This window comes from Panthera tigris, chromosome C2, assembly GCF_018350195.1.
Source record: "Panthera tigris isolate Pti1 chromosome C2, P.tigris_Pti1_mat1.1, whole genome shotgun sequence".
Taxonomy (NCBI): Eukaryota; Metazoa; Chordata; class Mammalia; order Carnivora; family Felidae; genus Panthera; species Panthera tigris.
Genome location: NC_056668.1, coordinates 18451235 through 18471120, shown reverse-complemented (window position 1 = coordinate 18471120; position 19886 = coordinate 18451235). Strand labels below are relative to the sequence as shown.

The 19886-nt window shown below is 43.0% G+C and overlaps 1 protein-coding gene across 7 annotated transcripts in view; it reads right to left on the bottom strand.

Moving 5' to 3' along the window:
- Positions 1-19886, bottom strand: part of LOC102960478 (amyloid beta precursor protein) — a 269032-nt gene that overhangs the window by 106360 nt on the left and 142786 nt on the right. For all 7 annotated transcript variants that reach the window (XM_042956847.1, XM_042956848.1, XM_042956849.1 and 4 more), the window contains one exon: positions 8995-9197. In XM_042956847.1, the coding sequence (XP_042812781.1) occupies positions 8995-9197 (203 nt within the window). The remainder of the gene's footprint in view (positions 1-8994; positions 9198-19886) is intronic.

Genomic DNA, 19886 nt, shown 5'->3' with positions numbered 1-19886 from the left:
TTTCTGTCCCTAGTCTGTGATACTTTCATATGTTTCAAGAACATAAATAAATTCAAGAAAAAGAGAGATAACCCTGTCCTCACAGTTAAATACCTGAACAGTCTTACCATTATAAACTAAACACAGTGCAGCTTTACCAGTCTTCTGTTCAAAACTCCTTTTTCCATTTCAAGAGTCTCTTAATTTTCATATTTTTACTTATTTTTTTTTTAACATTTACTGACTTATTTTTTTAGTCATCTTTACACCCAATATGGGGCTCGAAATCACCACCCGAGATTAAGAGTCACATGCTTTTCAGAGCAAGCCAGCCAGGTGCCCCAGGAGTCTCTTACTTTTTAAAATGTGGGCTTTTTTTTGCTGTCTGGAAGGCTGAAGGGTTTTCCTGAATATCAGCCTCACCTCACCTTGATTTCTCACACTTTTAACAAAATCCTAACAGGTCAGACGTTGGAAGGGTGGCTGGAAACCAGCAATGAAGTGTCAGAAGGGCAAAATGGTTCATGGTTGAGAGAAAGAGGTGTAACCCACCCTGCTTACAAAGTCCAGAAAGCATCTGTCTACAAGGGAAGTACAGATTTCCATGAAAACCCCCAATTCTGGGATCTGCCGGTGGAATCTGAGACCCTCCTCAGGGAGGTGTATGGAAAGGCAGTGCCTCTGGAAACGACATGGTGTTTAAATGAAGTTTCCTCTCATTTGCTGGATTTCTTTTATTAGGGTTGATTTTTAAAAAAAATGTTTATTTTGGGAGCGAGCGAGCGAGCAGGGACTGAAGGAGAGGGACAGAATGAATCCCAAGCAGGCTCTCATGCTCAGTGTGGAGGCTGACATGGGACTCAAACTCACCAACTGTGAGATCATGACCTGAGCCAAAGAATCGGACGCTTAACCGACTGAGCCACCCAGGTGCCCCTTGATTTTTTTAATTGCAAACTTCACGTTGTGGAGATATATGCAATTGTTGTATCTGAGGCATTTGTATATTTTTTGAACAGCAACTGATTTGGGCAAAACATGAGAAAGATCAGGTTTCTGGATTTTAACTGAACTAGAATGAAAATATTTATTTTTAATAGAGTTAAACATAATTGCATTAAAATACCTTTGGCTTATTATGTCCATTATTCTAACATTGAATCTTTTTTTTTTAAAGTTCATTTGTTTACTTTTTAAAAAAAAATTTTTTTTAACGTTTATTTATTTTTGAGACAGAGAGAGACAGAGCATGAACGGGGGAGGGGCAGAGAGAGAGGGAGACACAGAATCGGAAGCAGGCTCCAGGCTCTGAGCCGTCAGCCCAGAGCCCGACGCGGGACTCGAACCCACGGACCGCGAGATCATGACCTGAGCTGAAGTTGGACGCTTAACTGACTGCGCCACCCAGGCGCCCCTCATTTGTTTACTTTTGAGAGAGAGAGAGAGAGAGAGGGAGAGAGAGAGAAAGAGATGGAGGGAGGGAGGGCACGCATGAGCGGGGGAGGGGTAGAGAGAGAATCTCAGGCAGACTCCGTGCTGATAAGTACAGAGTCTGATGCAGGGCTTGAACTCACAAATCGTGAGCTTATGACCTGAGCTGAAATCAAGAGTCAGATGCTTAACTGACCGAGCCGCCCAGGCGCCCCTCTGACATGGCGTCTTTATACACACAGGGTAGAAATGGAAGAAGGAAAGTGCTGGCCATGAGCACTACTAGTCCTGTGAAATACCAAGCAAAATGAAGTTCAAAAACATTTCCTATGTGAGTATACTAAGACCACTGAATTCTGCACTTTACGATTAGGCAAATCATATCTCAATAAATTTGTTATTAAAAAATAGAAAGTTATGTCTGCACACACACACAATTTTTTATATGACTGTGTTCCTCACTGTCACATTTTAACCAAACTACCTGACTGGGCTCTCTGAATCAGGACTATCAAGCAATATGGAAAGAAGGTGTCAAAGCCATGCTTCCCTCTGCCTCTATCAAAGGATATACCAAATACCTCAAAATCAATGGCTGCCATGCCATGGGCACAAAATAACAGGCTGCCACTTGTCACATCTATGGCCCAGGGCCAACACGGGTTCTCTTGACATCGTTAGGAAGGATGCTACGTTCTGGTCCGGGAACAGGGGTGGATCTTGCTTGCCCTTAGTCATTAACACTGAGGTAAAGGCTTCCAGGAAAGGGAGGAGTCGTTATCCCTTTGCCTTGTTCCCAAATACAAACTGGAGCTTTATTTTCAGTTTTGGGCAGCACGCTGCCACGAGGCTTCCGACAAGAGTATGTGAACACATTTTCATGTGTGCCAGTTCGGTTCAGTTTTCCCCCAAATTCTGTGAAAAGTTAAATGTGAGTGAGTTAAATGTGAGGGTTGATGCTGGTACAACATACAGCAGTAAATCACATCGCGCTACTCCCAGGTTAATGGCTACGAGAGGGAGAAGAAAGATTTTATAATTCTGTGGCGTTCGGCCATCTAGCCCAAGGCAAGCAACACGAGATCAAACTTTTTAACCTCATCAGTCTGCGATGCTTAAAGAGCTACCTGTATCTGTGTCTTGGTCCATTTAATAGATGAACTTCCAAGAGGTTCAAAATACCCGCAAGAAGCGAAACACTATCTTGAAATGCAGTAGCATTTAATAGTATCTGGGTTTAATCGTCACCTAGACATAAACTTTAACTGCAGGTATTTTAATATACAATGTATATTCCTAAAAACTATTTTAAACAAGGGCAGCTGGGTGGCTCAGTCAGTTAAGCGGCCAACGTTCGATCTCGGCTCAGGTCATGATCTCACGGTTTGTGGGTTCAAGCCCCGCATTAGGCTCGGTGCTGACAGCATGGAGGCTGCTTGGGATCCTCTTTCCTCTCTCTCCTTGCCCCTCCTCCACGCTTGCTCTCTCTCTCACTCTCTCGAAATAAACAAAACAAAAAAATCTTAAAATTTTAACCAAGAAACTGAGTTTAAGTTGCTCGTTATTCTTAACATATATCTATGAATACCACCTCTATTATACCGATAGATGTGGATGTATCACATTTATGTTTTTTATTATTAAAAAACCAGTCTGTTGGTTTACCTTGGTCATTCCTAATTAGTAGTAAACATTAGTTCTCTGAAAAATCAGAATAATGCTTATAATCAAGACAGCTATAGCACTTTGGGTTAATTGAACCCTTACTGTCTACCAGAACTGTGCTAAATGTTGCTCATAGATTGTATTTCATTGAATCTTCCCAAAACAATTAAAATGACGTACAGAAGCAGCGTGACTTACAGATTCCCTGACTGATACAAATCTACATGGTTAGGTGGTAGAACTGGGATTTGATTCTGGGCAGCCTGTGCTGTTTCAATTTGTTTAAATAAGTTTTATTTATTTTGAGAGAGAGAGAGAGACAGAGACAGAGTGCGTGCACGCAAGCGTGAACAGGTGAGGGGCAGAGAAAGAGGGAGAGAGAGAGAATCCCAAACAGGTTCCCCACTGTCAGCATGGAGCCCGACGCAGGGCTCGAACTCATGAACCGTGAGATCGTGACCTGAGCTGAAACCAAGAGATGCATAACCGACTGAGCCCCCCCCCCCCAGGTGCCCGAAGGCAGCCTGTGTTTCTAAAAGAAACCAAATACTTACAATGTGCCAGGCATTATAGTAAATGCTCAACATGGATTGTCCAAAGTAATTTGTTCAACACACATGGAACGTCCTATCAGTGTCTATACCATACCCATGAAAATAGACTCACATGTTACTTAACCAGCCCAAGGCCACGAAATCATTAAAAATTCTCTATTAAACACCATAGCAGTCTGCCACTAAACTTAATAAAACTACCTTAATGAAAGTAGTATTTGAAATAAAAAAAACTCCCTCATACTTTTCTAATAACCAGTTTCTTCAGTTTTCTGTAAGGACCCAGACAGTAAACACTTCCAGTTTAGAAGGCCATATGGCGTTTTCTTGCAAATATTCACCTGTAGCATGAAAGCAGCTACAGACAGTATATAAACAAAGGGGATTGGCTGTGCCCTAAGAAAACCTTTGTATTAGGAAATAGGTAACTGGCCATATGGCCCCATGGTCATAGTTTGCTGATCCCTGATTATTATTATTATTATTATTACTTATCACAGTGTTTTTTGTTATTTTTAAAATATTTTTATGTTTATTTATTTAGAGAGAGAAAGAGAGAACAAGTGGGGGAGGGGCAGAGAGAGACAGAGAATCACAAGCAGGCTGGGAAGTGTCAGCACAGAACCTGACTCGGGACCTGATCTCACCGAGCTCGTGACCTAAGCCCAGATCAGGAGTTCAATGCCTAACCAACTGAGCCACCCGGGTGCCCCGATTATTATTATTAGTATCTAAATAATAATTCTAAAATTTAGGAAGCGTTCCATGTGAAATATTATAGGATGAATACAGGACTACAGAAAAGGGATCCACATCTACCAGGGAGTACAGGTTAAACTGAAATAGTATTTGTAAACAAGAGGAAAAGGAAAAAGAAAATTTTGACATTAATGTAGTAGAAATACCCTGGTCCACTTGGATCTCAGTGTTGCCTTCATGCCTCTCACCTTTGTGACCATGGGCAATTAAAAAAATTTTTTTTTCTAGGCCTTAGTTGTCTTAGTTGTAAATGGAGAAATGAGATTTCTACCACACAGCACTGTCACAAGGATTAAAAGATAGAAACAATTGCTTTTTAAAAAATTTTTTTTTAATGTTTATTTATTTTTGAGAGAGACAGAGAGAGAGAGAGAGGGGAAGGGCCAGAGAGAGAGGGAGACACAGAATCTGAAGCAGGCTTCAGGCTCCGAGCTGTCTGCACAGAGCCCGATGCGGGGCTTGAACTCACGAACTGTGAGATCATGACCTGAGCCGAAGTCGGACGCTTAACTGACTGAGCCACCCAGGTGCCCTGAAACAATTGCTTTTTTAAAGTTTATTTATTTATTTTGAGAGAGAGAGAGAGTGAGCGTGTTGAGGGAAGCGGCAGAGAGAGGGGGAGGGAGGGAGGGAGAGAGGGAGGGAGGGAGAGAGGGAGGGAGGGAGAGAGGGAGAGGGAGAGGGAGGGAGAGGGAGAGGGAGAGGGAGGGAGGGAGAGAGAGAGAGAGAGAGAGAGAGAGAGAAAGAGAATCCCAAGCAGGCTCCATGCTCTGTCAGGGCAGAGCCTGATGTGGGGCTCGTGGGATCATGACCTGAGCTGAAATCTACAGTCAGACACTTAACCAACTGAGCCACGCAGGTGCCCCTATAATACCAATGCCCAACCAGTTTAGAATCCATGAGTGAGTCAGAAATCGCCCTGACGTCTTGGGTTCATGAAGTGTTATTCCTTCTCAGATCAAAGAAAATTAGGAGCAAGAGTCTAAATATACTGTGGTTTCACTCAAATTGGTATTGGCTTATTCCACTGGATCAATATCCAAGTTTTCCTTAAGCACCTAAACCAATAAATCCTAAAGCCAGATGGATACGGTAGTGTGTTCACTTTTTCCTCTGGAATTGCTAACAGAGTTAGAACTGACATCTTCCACTTCAGCATCATTGATTCTAATACAAAATAGCTGAAAATTTGATGACCATGTCGAAGCGTCTTAGACTTTCCTTCCCCCTACTTATTTCTTTCAAATTTAAACAGGTTACAAAGGGATTGAGTTTTTGTTACGAAGCACGTTAAGGAATCGTATTAGTAGCAGTATGTTGGTAATGAAGAAACAGTTTTCTTATTAAGTATAGGTGTGAATCACATTTTCTCTCAGGCACTGAAACATTACCAGTGACAACTATATTGTGAGCCTCTTTTCAATATCTCTTCCTTGCAAGTCACTTGTGGTTTTTATTTTCAGCACAGGAGCTGGGCTACTTTTAAGCAGAGTTGTACAAAGTCAGCCATCACGTATGGCATTACCGTTGTTCTTCCTCAGGGAAGAACCATAACTCACCTACACCAGTGACCAGGAGGGAATGAGCTCTCTGCAGCTGGCCCCTTTAACATTAACCGTTTAAACTTCTACTTCTTTGTTGGAGTTAGCTGGGAATTCAGCAAACTCTCTGACATGGACCCAATACACCAAAAAAAGTCTCTTGCTTGGAGATTTAAAACCAATCATTTAATCGTCTTTGTCTTCCTACAGAAAATATTGCAACCTACGTCCCCCTCTGGTTTGATCTTAGCTAATAACGCTACATCGAGAGAAAACCTCAGGCAAAAGATCTGGACTTGTTCAGAACATAACAAGACCCCATTATCTCAAGAGACTTCTCTCTCTTATTCAGAACATAATAAGACCGTATTATCTCAAGGGAATTCTGTTGGTTTGGAATATCGGCAAAAGTTTACGTGGTATTTTCTCATTACACTGCATTCATTGTGTTACTCCCTGTTCCCCTATCTCCTCACGGCAGCAACATCACAACAAAATCCCTTCACTGTTTCTACCAGAAAATTTCTCCGCACGTGGCAGAAGTGATCCCCGTCAGCTCATGCTCATGCTTGCCGGCCTGGCACTGAAGGTCTCCACATTTTAGCCCCAACCGAATTCCCCGTAACTCTCTTATCTAAGACATCTGCTCTAGTTTAAATCAGACTACCCTTGTCTCCCAGACTTGCCATGTACCCTCCCGGGGCAAATCTGTTTTGCTATCCCCACGGACTCTAAGGTACGCTAAAATAAAATCCGTTGGTAGCGCTGCCATGAGCCTTTCCACTTCCATCTCCTTCCATAGATCCTTCTCTGATCAATCTCTTACTCTTTGAAGTAGGTTCTGGGCTCCTGCTTTTTAACACAGATGACTCTCTGTGTTTCTTTGATGTAAATTTCCTACGAGATTTTAACATCCATGAGGGCCGGCTATCCCGTGTGTTCTCATCCTATGATTCACCAAGCCCAGCAAAATGGCTTGTACCCAAAAGGCACCCCCCCAAAAACCAATGTTGAGTAGACGGACATTATTATGTAAATAGCTACCCTGGTGGAGACCCCGAAAAAGTCAGAGTCACTGCAGAATACTAACTGCAGTAATTTGTAGTCTTCTTAGGTTTCAAGAAGAGAAGCTCCGAAAAAATCCCTCTTTTCTTTTCTAGGAAAAGAGAAGCTAACAAGTTCATTTAGTCAGTCTGCCACAGGTGATCCTAAGAGGTACACGAAGAACATTCCAGGAAAGGATGTCTGGAGTTTTGAGAAAGCAGCGGCTCAAATAAAACCTGCATTTACTTAAATATAGATCTACTTACAGAAGCTCTTATGTGCTAAATATAATAAGAAGTTATCATTAAGCAGAGAATGATAAAGTTAAGCAATCTATTTTCTGCTACATTTTTTAAAGAATATGTGACTCTTTCAATGAATTTTCAGTTAAGTCTGAGTGTTTTATTTAAAGAAATTTTTTTTTAATGTTTACTTATTTTTGAGAGAGACAGAGTGTGAGGGAAGAGGCAGACAGAGAGGGAGACACAGAATCCCGAAGCAGGCTCCAGGCTCTGAGCTGTCAGAACACAGCCCGACGCGGGGTTTGAACTCGTGAACCCTGAGATCATGACCTGAGCCGAAGTCGGCGCTTAACTGACTAAGCCGCCCAGGCGCCCCAGAATAATGTCAGTCTTTCTTAAAAGCTACAAGGTAAAGAAACCCAGAGCTTCAAAAACACTATTTTAAGTGAAAGAAGCCAGACACAAAAGAGCATGTATGATCCCACTTACATTAAATGTCTAGAAAAAGCAAATCTGTAGAGACGTAAAGTACATTGGTTGTTGCTGGGGGCTGGCGGTGACAGCAAGGATTAACTGAATGGGTGTGAGGGATCTTATCGGGATGATGACAATGTTCTAAGACTGGATTATGAGGGTGGTTGCTTAATTTGGTAAATTTATTAAAGCCACTGAATTATACACTAATACACTTAAAATGAGTGAATTTTATATGTAAATTATATGTAAATTAAAGATAATTTGCAGTGAAGGAAAGAAGATATTACAGCGGTCATTAGGAATCTACTTAAGGCAGAGAAACTAACCCATTTTAAGCTCCAATTTAACAACAGCGCTAAACTCATTTTACCTTAATAAAAAGTGAGAGGAAAACTTACAATATTGTAGCATTTGTGGCGGACTTTAAAAGTATTTGAATACATTAAAACTCCATCCATCCATAGTCACTGGATCTCATTCTAGGACCATCTTTCACTATTTGCAAAACAAAGGCATCCCCTTTAAGAAACACAACCCTACAATTCACTAGTTGCTATCATGGCATTTGGTTGTTCAGTGTAAACTCAACCCTTGCTTTCGTTTCAGGGAGACAAAAAAGGAAGTCTGTTAGTTCATTCGTGTCACAACATTCTTAATAGGAGCATTAATTAAGTACCAAAAAAGAAAGTCTTAAGATATTAACACAACATCTATCTCTCAAAGAAGGCCCTGTGCCACCTCCCCCAGTAAAACAGTGTAAAGACAACACAAAAATCATCCCCGTTACATTTCACAGCCACAAGTAATGTGATACCCCACCAAAAGTTGTCGTTCAATGGCATTTACTTCCAACTACTCACTCGCCTAAGATTTATCTAGAAGTTTCTACAAAGCAGGCACTCTGCATGATAAGTAAAAGCCAGTCCTTGCCCTCGAGATGCTCATAGTTCAAGTGGTGAAAGAGACAACAGGTAATAAGACCGTATTAAACACCCACTGCCAGGGACGTGCCAACCAGGTCACCTAACTCAGCCTCAGCCGAGTGAGATCGCACCTGGTCGGCTGGAGTTTTGCACAACAAGCTGGCATGTGCCAAGCGGAACAGTGCGTGTCACTGGGACTTGACATCATTTGAAATGAATTGTTGGACTGCTGGTTAAGCCAAAGAGAGCTTCACAAGCGTTAAGACCTGTAATCGTGCATCTTATTTTTGGTTGGGGACGGCGGTGGTGCTAGGCTGGGGAGCGGGCACGAGGCTTTCCTTTTCCCTGACGGAGGAAATCCCAACAAACAGCGCATTACCTCGCACCACCTCTTCCACAGACTCCGTGGTGGTGGTGGTGGTCGTGGCGATGCTGGTGGTTCGCTCGGTGGCCTCTTCATAGGGTTCTTCCGCCTCTTCCTCCACCTCATCACCATCTTCGTCATCCTCGTCATCCTCGGCCTCTTCGTCCTCGACGTCAGCCCCCTCTTCTTCCTCGGCTACTTCTACTACTTTGTCCTCACTGCAGCAGGAGATGGAAACAACGGTGACAGTCATTTAAACAAATTTCAGAAAGGGGAGGGGGGAAGCGACAACAAAGGACGGTAGTGATTTTGGAGGCAATGTGGCCCTCGGGGCAAACAACACACACGAGGCTGGAAGCCAGCAGGTGTATGTGGGAATCCTAGCTCACTAGGTCTACAGCGTTCTGCCCCTTGGGCACAGCTCTTCTTAGTTTACACGGTTGCAAGAATGCTATTCCATGAGTCCGACTAAATGCTTTTCTGGAAAAGGCAAAATTACGGAGTGGTTCCTGGTGGGGGTGGCGGTCGGGGTGAAGAAGGGAGGGATGAGCAGGCAGAGCATAGGGGATTTTTTAGAGCAGGCTCTGTAAGATACGGTCGCAGTGAACACAGGACACATGCGTTTGTCAAAACCAACACAACTGTACGACACAAGAAGTGAACTCTAATATAAACTATGTACTTTATCACTAATGTATCAATATTGGGCCAGAGGTACTATACTAATAAAGACGTTAACAACAGAGGAAGTGTGGGGGTAGGGGGAAAGAGGGGAGGGGGGCGTTCTTTCTACTCGCTGCTCAAATTTTCTGTAAACCTAAAAGTGCTCTAAAAAAAACAAAGCGTGTTTAAACAGGAGAGAGGAAGGGGAATATCCAAGCTGAATCTGCTGTGTAGGATGATTTCTCATAATGTATGCGAAAATACCACACAGCATCTGCATGGTATAGACACTCAGTAAAGGCGGAAATCAGTTGAAATACCGCTATTCAACTGGATATAGATGAGGAAGAAGAAACTGGTGTAAATAAATCTGTAATACCCAGCGGTCAGCGAGACCAACTGAAACTATACAGTGGTCTTCCCTACTCTTGCTCCCTGTGGCATGCTGTAGAATATCAAGTATTTCAGGGGTTGTCAAATGTCAGCGACTATCAGAATTACTTGGAAGGCTTCTTGAAACACAGACCACCAGGCACCACCCACCAAGGTTTCTGAATCCGTGGGTTTAGGACGGGGCCTGAGAATTTGTATTTCTAACCACTTCCTGGGCAATACTGATGCTGGTGTATTCAGGGTACGATATTCTGAGAACCACTGAAATATGCAATGCTGAGAATAATGGTTAACAGATAGCCAGTAAATCACAGTATAATTGGGAAGGGGATCAGAAATAATACATAAGGCATTAAGTATGCATATCCTGATGCACAGTGTTGAATAATAAATCAGCACATTTGGAGGGCAGAAGGGTAGTCTCGAACAGAATCAGAAAGCCCGAGCGAGACATCCTTGTAGAAATCAAGTACCTGCAGTGCAGACATGGTCAAGAGCATTTGAAAGGTGATAAATGAAGACAGGAACCTAAGCGTTAAACAAGCGAAAGTATACATCACATACCGTCTGGCTAGATAGCAGAAACACACATTTCATCCTAGCTCAGATCACAAAAACAGTACAGGAGGAAGATCTACGCGTGCTGGGCGTTTCAAGCTACCAGAGCGACTGCCACAGGTCTCATGTGACAAGACCACAAGAATAGGATTGAGGGTTGCCATGCTGACAATTTCTGTCCACGGAAAAAAAAGAGACCGGGGTATTGTGGCCCCACAGCTGATTCTTGCCTATAAGAAGCTTGTGGTTGGGAGAAGCGACAGGAACCTAAAGACTTTGTGTGAGCCACACCTGGAGCCTGGGAAAGCTCCAAGTGAGCTGGGCATTGCACAGGGAATCAGATTTCGAACATGTTACGGAACTAGAACAGTAGGATTCTGTGGTGTGGGGGGACGGGAAGGGAGATGGCAAAAGGCACCTGCAAATGAAGTCTGAAAGACAGCTCCAAGTCATTTCGCCGAGAATGAAAAAGAAAAAGCTACGGGCGCCTGGGTAGCTCAGTCGGTTGAGCATCCGACTTCAGCTCGGGTCATGGTCTCCTGGTTCGTGGGTTCGAGCCCCGCGTCAGGCTCTGTGCTGACGGGTCTGTGCTTCAGATTCTGTGTCCTCCTCTCCCTTTCTCTCTGCCCCTCCCCCACTTGCACTGTCTCTCTCTCCCAAAAATAAACAACAAAAAAAAGGTATGTAAAGAGATGGATATAGCACTAGAAGGAATTCCTTTTATCAATTAACTCATAACGTAAGGAACTTTTATGGAAGTTCTATAAAAATGTGTATGGCCTGCCAAGTGGACCACCTTTCTGATGCTGATCAATGATGCAAGGATCATGAATGAACACATCCAAAGAAATTGAAGCACGTGCCCAGAGAAAAAGGAGAAACTTACTAAGCAGAATAATATTAATGATAACTTACTAGTGTGGTAATGAAACAAATGGAACAGAGAAGACCCTGACCAGGAATTTTAACACTTCCATGAGGCCATGAAGAAAAAGTAAGAAGGGAAAATGTTGGCATTGATAATCAGGTGATAGAAGCCTTCATCCACTTAGAGATAAACAGGGTGCAATCATTGTTTCTCGACTGCCTGCATTCCCGCACAAAAGTCTAGTTGAGGCAACAGTTCCCAAGAATTCTTAACAGGTGCTCAGATGCCCTGAATTTTACACAGTATCCTGCTTCCTCACTTTTCTATAGGATCTCACTGTTGTAGTCGTGTGCACAGAAGAATGATCCGACGTGTGCCCCCCGCTGATTTATTCCCTTCTGTGTCCAGTCAAGTTAAGTCTCCAAATTAAGTAGAAAAGTGAGGTAGAGCCCAGGAGACAAACCAGACGAAGCCAATATTCTCCTTAAAGCACGAAGTATAAATGCTGTGTTGAGGCACGAATGGAATGACAGCGTCCAAGGATGTGACCCAGGGTTAAGACAGCGTTGTGCTTCTAGGCGGGACAATAAAAGTATGACTATGGGTACCCCCAAGAACCTCCCCCAACCTCCCCTGTTAGGACTTGACTTAGGCTCCAAACGGAAAACACGGTTATGAAAACAGCTGCGTTTAAAGTGATCTGCATTCTAGAATGTGTCTAGCCATAAAAAAAAAAAAAGAGTGAAATACATGCCCATCATCCATCACTGCATCTGCCTGAGCAATTTACTGGCATAATAAGGAACAGAAATACATAATAGTTCAACTCGCTGAGGAATTAAATTACTTGGCCTAAGAGAACGCAGGTCCAGCTCTTATTACCATAGCTTTGATTTCTGGAATTAAATTTAGATGTCCATAAATTCAATGATCTATTTGGACACTATTAAAACAGCAGCGCGCACTTATGTTTTCACAATGGTGCATCTTCCCAAAGAATGCCAAACGCCAGCATTCCACTGCCTGCCGCACTTTTCACCAACAGCAGGAAACCCAGAAAGGGGAGAAAAATTAATCTTCCACCGACTCTTCAATTGCTGGACGGCTCTGCTCCTGGATGTGACTGAGGTGAGCTGAGCACCGTGCAAGAAAGGGCCAAGGAGGGGCCAGTTGGGGAAGTGTGAGGCTGGGCATCATGAAGCAATTTCCTTACAAATAATCAAAGGACTGACAAGGAAACAGTCCCTTGGTAACACAGTAGAATATTCATATCACATTCACACATCTTTGCGTCTGTCAATGTATAGTAGACAGCTTGTATAGCTGTTAAATTCCAATAATGAGAAACGCTTCTAAAGAACGAGGGAACTATCTGAAAATGCTGATCATCTCAGGAGTACCTGACTTTAATAAGAAGGTTAAAGGGTCAGAGGGACATTTCTATGAGGAATTAAATCACCGAGAATGAAATTTTACGTGTCAGCATCCAAGAGTTTACTTTAGTGAAGGATACACTCCATCACGAAGGTGACTCTCCTTCAATTTCTAAATAAAGGCTGACCTTAATACCTTCCACTTGTGGTTTCCTCTGTGATGTTCCCTTCAGACAGTGAAAGATTCTGATTCACATACCAGTTTTAATTCCTTTTTGTTTGAGTCATGCAAAACAAGTCACCATTTGCATTCTCTAAAAGAGCTGTGTTTACTCTTTCATAGTGTCTCCTAAGACTCGACTTTCTTCCGCCCCTTTGTAGGACAAAGGAGAGGAAACAGCATGAAAAAAAGCTGTGATTCCCATGCTTTATGTGAACTGGACAATCATGAGACCTGAACACCCAGTGATGGCAGAGGTGGGGGGAGTAGGGGGGGAGGGTGGGGGATATGAAACAGAACAGCTGTCAATTCTCCAAATGTAAGATCAACCCCGGGCCAGGGCGGGGGCAAGTCTCAACAGGAAGATGCCCAGACACATGTATGTTTATTGAACTAGAAAGGGGAAGAAAGCGTCACCCAGAGTCAGGATATAGGAAAGGAAAATAAAGCAAATTTTTTTCTCTGCCCCAGTTCTTCGTGCTCTCAGAGTTTAACCTGGAGGGTACAAGGGCTGAAGAGTCAGTTTGTTCCAGAAAGCAGTATCTATAACAATTACTGCTGCAGGGCACCTGGATGGCTCAGTCAGTTAAGCATCCGACTTCGGCTCAGGTCACGATCTCATGGTGTGTGGGTTCGAGCCCTGCGTCGGGCTCTGTGCTGACAGCTCAGGGCCTGGAGCCTGCTTTGGATTTTGTGTCTCCCTCTCTCCCTGTCCGTCCCTCACTCACGCTCTGTCTTTCTTTAAATAATAAACACTAAAAAAAAGAAAATTGCTGCTGCGAAATTAGGAAAATTAGTAGTTGTCAGAAAACGTGAGAAAATAGAAAAGAATAGAAGCTTATTTTTCATGGTTCCCAGTAAATGGTTCAAGAGGGGGCAGAGCTAAGTAAGAAAAAGCCGGTATCTCTCCCATCTAAAGGGACTGTTGGAAGCCAAATGTACAATTGGATGCAGGGCCTGATTCCACTTACATACAGTGTGAAAACAGGCACCCTCCACGCTGCTGCCAGAGCTCAGAGGCACTGCACTTTGGCGAGGGGGAGATTTGTGACTGGCAGGGAACAGGAGAGAGGCCTCTGCGGGGGCTGGCCAGGCGGTGCTGGGATCTGGGTGTCTGCTATCCCGTATGCTCAATTTTGAAATTCACGAGCCGTGTGTACCCATGTTATGTGCCATTTCTCTTTATGTAAGTTACAGTTCAGGAAAGAGGGATAAAAGGGAGAGGATGCTGGGCGCTCAGGTGGTTGAGTGCTGGACTCCCGATTTCAGCTCAGGTCATCATCTCACAGGTTTTGTGGGTTCGAGCCCTGTGTCGGGCTCTGTGCTGACAGCATCGAGCCTGCTTTCTCTCTCCCTCTCTTGGTCCCTCCCCCAAGCTCCCTCATGCGGTCCCTTTCTCTCTCTCAAAATAAATTTAAAAAAAATTTTTTTTAATGTTTATTTAGTTTTGAGAGACAGAGATAGAGCATGCGTGGGGGAGGGGCAGAGAGAGAGGGAGACACAGAATCCAAAGCAGGTTCCAGGCTCTGAGCTGTCAGCACAGAGCCCGATGCGGAGCTCGAACCCATGAACCATGAGATCATGACCTGAGCCGAAGTCGGAGGCTTAACCAACTGAGTCACCCAGGCGCCCCTAAAAAATTGTAACAAAAAAAACAAAAAAAAAGGGAGAGGATGCTGTTACTACACTGTCCCACTCTTCTTAAATATTCTCACAATTGGGCTAGAATAAGAGCTCTTTAATTGATATAATAATTGTATTTTCAAGGTCTCCAAATCTGAAAAAAATACCTCTCCACTCCTAACCCTCAATCCAGTTAGGGCACAAGTTATGAAGGTAGAAGCATGATAATATTAACAATAATAATAATGGTATATGATATATTATATATAATAATTACACATAATATATGTATGAATTTTTTCACTAGTGAAAATCATGATCTGAAGGAAATGCAACTAATAATGTATATGTTTATACATATTTATGCATACACATGCACATACGTATAAACACACATATATAAACATACACATATGTACATGTATACACACATGCATAAATATATATATATATATATATATATATATATAGTGAGTCTAGTTAGTGAGGCCATGGCTGAAGGAGCCATATATAGCCATATACGTATACATATATATATATATATATATACATATGTATATATGTATATATATACATATGTATATGTACATACATATATACATATACATATATACATATGTATATATGTATACGTATATATGTATATACGTATATGGCTATATATGGCTCCTTCAGCCATGGCCTCACTAACTAGACTATATGGGTTAAGTAATTAATTCTCCAAAGTAATTAATTCATTAATACAGACATTTTGTAAATGAATTTGAGGATCGTATAGAATTCAATCCACATATGTTGATGATTACTACAGAAAAACAAGTTACTCTCCTTTAATGTTGTACTATTAGAATCTCTCCCACCTTCTCTCCCCAAAACTGTGCCGTAGCAGAAAATGTAAGCTACCCCAAAGCCATACCTAACTCCTTTCTGCCATCCCTTCATCGATCAGAGATAGTAAGACACCGAACACTCCATACCCCGTCTCCCTTGCAGGTAGAGAAGGTCATGCGACTGCCACGTCTCAGGATAATGCCAGAGGGCATCTGCTTGGACCTCCAGGTGGGGTGTCTAGGAAGGTTTTACTTTCCAGATGAGAACACTCATCATACTGAGTAGTCGGAGTGTTTTTGTTCCTTTGCCCTTCTGTGTTTCTACTTTCTCCCTGGAAGGGCAACAGCCATCTGTCAAGGGTTAGTTGATAAACATTCAGATGCAGAAGGTGATAAAGGTGCTGGGATGGAAAGATCCAGAAAGGTCACATCTCTGCCTTGCTGCACCAGTGCAGGGCTCCCTACCACCAAGATCTGGGTTTTCAGTTATTCGCAGCTAAAAGCATTCCTTGCAGATGGTTTAAATGCTTCCCCCAGACACTAGGTTATGGACTCCTGCTTAAGGAAGATAAGAACAAAACTGAGATGCCAAAAATTCATGACTCAGGCATTAAGGGTGAGATATATACACAAACCTTCATCTGAAGTGAGAATGTATCATCGTTACAGATTTAACGACTATCTCTTCTGGGCAAGAGAATCTACACTAATTACTATATGAGTAACAGACACACTGCCTATTAAATGCTTCAGAAATTCAAAGGGGGAAGTGATTCTTGTCAGCTAGAAGTGTGTGAGCTGGTAAGGACATGGAAAGTGGGTGTAAGGATGAGGTAGGGATAGCCACAGAATGCACAATCAGGAACAACAAATACATAAGGTTGACAATAAAATAATTCAATGTGGTACTGAATTTTAACAGTGAGGAACGCTAAATTGCAGAGACCAAGGATCCAGACATTTTTCCTTTAGTCAATGGATAGTTAAGTATTTGAGTTGAAAGAAATGGGCATCAACTTTAATGAGCAAAAACAAGGGCAAGGCATTAATTCACCTATCCACGGAGCCCTGTCTATACTGCACGCTGGCCATCGGATCAACAATGTCTACGGTGCTTTTGCCAAGTGCCAGGTGCTATTCGAGACACCGGCAGTGGACTTGTGAGTATGACAAAGCTTCTGCTTTCCTGGAACATACATTTTAGTGGGTAAGGCACAAGAGGAGCAAATAAATAAGAAAAAAAAATTCATAAGTATACAAAGAAAGGAAAGGGGCTAATGTACTAATCAGTGACTACAATAGATGTGTTTGTGGAGGGAGGGATGGGAGCAGCATTTCAAATAGGATGGTCGGGGAAGGCCACTGAGACAGAGAAGCCTGGAAGAGTCAACATGGGGGGATGGTTGGGGCAGAAGGAAGAACAAATGCAAAGGCCCTGGGGTGAGGGCAAGCTTAGCATGATGCAGAGAAAGCCAGCTAGCATAGGGGGCAGAGGACGAGGTTCTCGGGAGAAATTAAGGTTGGAGCCAGATGGGAAGGCTGGGAGGCCATGTTGGTCATGTTAAGAAATGGCAAGTTTACTCATTTGCAATGGAAATGACTCAATGAGATATAAGTTTTAAGGATGGCTCTGGCTACTTAGGGTGGAGAGTGGACTCTAGGAAGACAAGAATGGCAGCTGGGACATTGGGAGAAACACACTGGGGAGCAAGGGTAGCTCATGAGGCTAAAGCCAAAAGGACAATGACATCATCATCCATATTAAATGTGACATTACTGTGGTGATAACAATTATGAATGACTACGAGACCCAAAAGAATAAGATCTGACCAGACCTGGGGTGCACAGCAAGGGAGACATGAGGAAGGGATGACTGAAATGTGACCTAGAGAAGAACCAAGGTGAATGCGGTCTGGAGGATAAAGACCACTCTGCACCAGGGCAGGCAGAGCATATGCAAAGGTCCGGTGGTAGGAGGAAATCTTTAGAGTCTGAAACAGAGTTGGCTGAAAACACAGAGAGTAATCAAAGAAGGACAAATGATCAATGGCATGGAGCATATGGCTCCTAGCTTATTTTTACACATCCTATAAGTTAAGAGCAGTTTTTACATTTTTAAAGAATTATGAAAAGAAAAAAAAAAAGATATATCCAAACAACTGTGCTTTGTCCTGATTTGAAATGAGATAGAACGAAACAAAGCAAAAAGCATCTAGGATGTCCAAGTTGTAAAATTCTAGAGCAGAAACAACAGCGATCCCTGCTTCTTGCCTCCTTCGGAGCCAGCAGAACACAGGGCGCAATGAGACGGGGTATCTTGCCGCGTGGTGGAGCTGTGAACCCTGGGGCCGGCCCGCCTGGATTTGAATCCTGGCTCTGTGGCCTTGAGCAAGTTAGTTAACGTCTCTGTGCCTCCCATGTCTTCATCTGTAAAATGGCAAACTTACAGGAGGTGCTTCCGTTCACAGGGGCACGACGAGAAATCGGGTTAATACTTGGGATGCACTTAGAACAGCACCTGACTCACCATGAGTAGCATGTAAGCGGTCAAAGGCCACACACACAGTACCTGACAGACAATAGCTCAAACAGTAGCTACTGAAAATGGCTCAAAAAAAAAAAAATGTGTTGAATGAATGGATGTTAGGACTAAATACCGCTGAGACATTCCTCCAGAACACTCAGAACTGGTGTATTCTCTGACAATTACACACAGTTTGATTTTCCTCTCTATTAGAAAACATAAAAGGGTCGAATATTAGGTCGTTCTCTTGAAAGATTTTAAGAGAATACACAATTACGTAATCCTTAATTTTTTTAATGTTTATTTATAAGAGAGACAGAGAGACAGAGTGCGAGTAGGGGAGGGGCAGAGAGAGAGGGAGACACGGAATCGAAAGCAGGTTGTAGGCTCTGAGCTGTCTGCATGGAGCCCGACGCGGGGCTCAAACTCGCGAACCGTGAGATCATGACCTGAGCCGAAGCCGGACTCTTAACCGACTGAGCCACCCAGGCGCCCCCCAAATCAGTTAATCTTTAAAGGAAAACAAGAAATCCTGTTACAGACGAAACTTTCAGAATTCTAGCACCACGTGGCACAACGACATTAATAGGATACCACCACACGACCCAGTATTAAATTCACGTAATGTACTGGCTACTAAGGTTTTTGCCAACACTGGGAATAAAACTAGCTGCCTTCACTAAAAAGGGCCACGCATGAAAGAAAATTGAAGGAACGTTACGAAAAGGGTGGTTCAGTATAAAATCAACTGCTCTTCACACAGGCCTGTAAACTCTGGCCTATTTGATTTAGTGAACTTGCAAAGTATGAGGCCGAAATAGGCGGAGAGAAGAGAAGAATCCAAGCCTGGATGTAAACTAGCAAGGCTAGAACACGGGAGGAACCATGTCCCTTTTCTCCACTCTCTCCCTACATACGCAAAGAAGCATTGCAGCAACAGAGGAAACCAATTTAAGTGATACCCCTAAGACATGAGACAAATCAAAAGCCGGAGAAGGCTTCACAGAGTATTGCCGAAGCTTCTTCAGCCTGTTGGTGTAAAGGTACAAAAAGGGTTGTTCCCAGTGCTGAGTGTGAAGGATGTAGAATGCTGGGGTTGGTGCTGGATGGAATGTGGTGTAGAAAAATGAGCCACGAAGGCCATGTCTGGGGCTCAGGGAAAATCCGACTATGGACTCAGTATCTGCTGATATTTTTTAAAAAATGACCGTTAATTTTGTGGGTGAGATGGTATCCTTTGAGCTCCGCAGAAAAATGTGATTAGATTTTTAAAGATGTAGACGTAGTTGTTAATAATATTTGCTGCTCGGACTTTAGTTTAAATCATAAAAAAAGGTATGCTGGAAAAGGAGGAAAATGATATTCTGGCAAGACTTAAGGAATGTAAAGTTTAGCATGTAATTATAGTAAAAAGCTAAATTGCTTTCTTAAAGACCATCTCGGAGGCATGAAAAGCCATATATAATCAAAAGCACATTCTTTTCCTGACAGCTTTATGAACCGACTAGGACTAAGGAGAAGCACCTAAGGTGATAAAAACTTTCAGAGTCTTTTAAAAATCTTGATAAGTGAAACCCAACCTTGGTTAATCAGATGCTTTGCCAGAAAACTGTGAGCACCTTCCTCAGACCTAGAGAAGCTGGGTGTTGCTAAGTGCAGGTGGTCTGCATGCGTTTTGGGCGAAGAATTGGAAACACATGCTCTTCAGTCATTTAACATATCTGAGGGTGAACTAGGCTCTGAAGGGTCCATTCCATGCACGGAAGTTACTGCTGGGAACGAAAGAGACTAAAATTCCCTGCCCTCGTGGCACTTCCGGTCTACTCGGGGGACAGGTGACAGTGTAAGAAGCCAA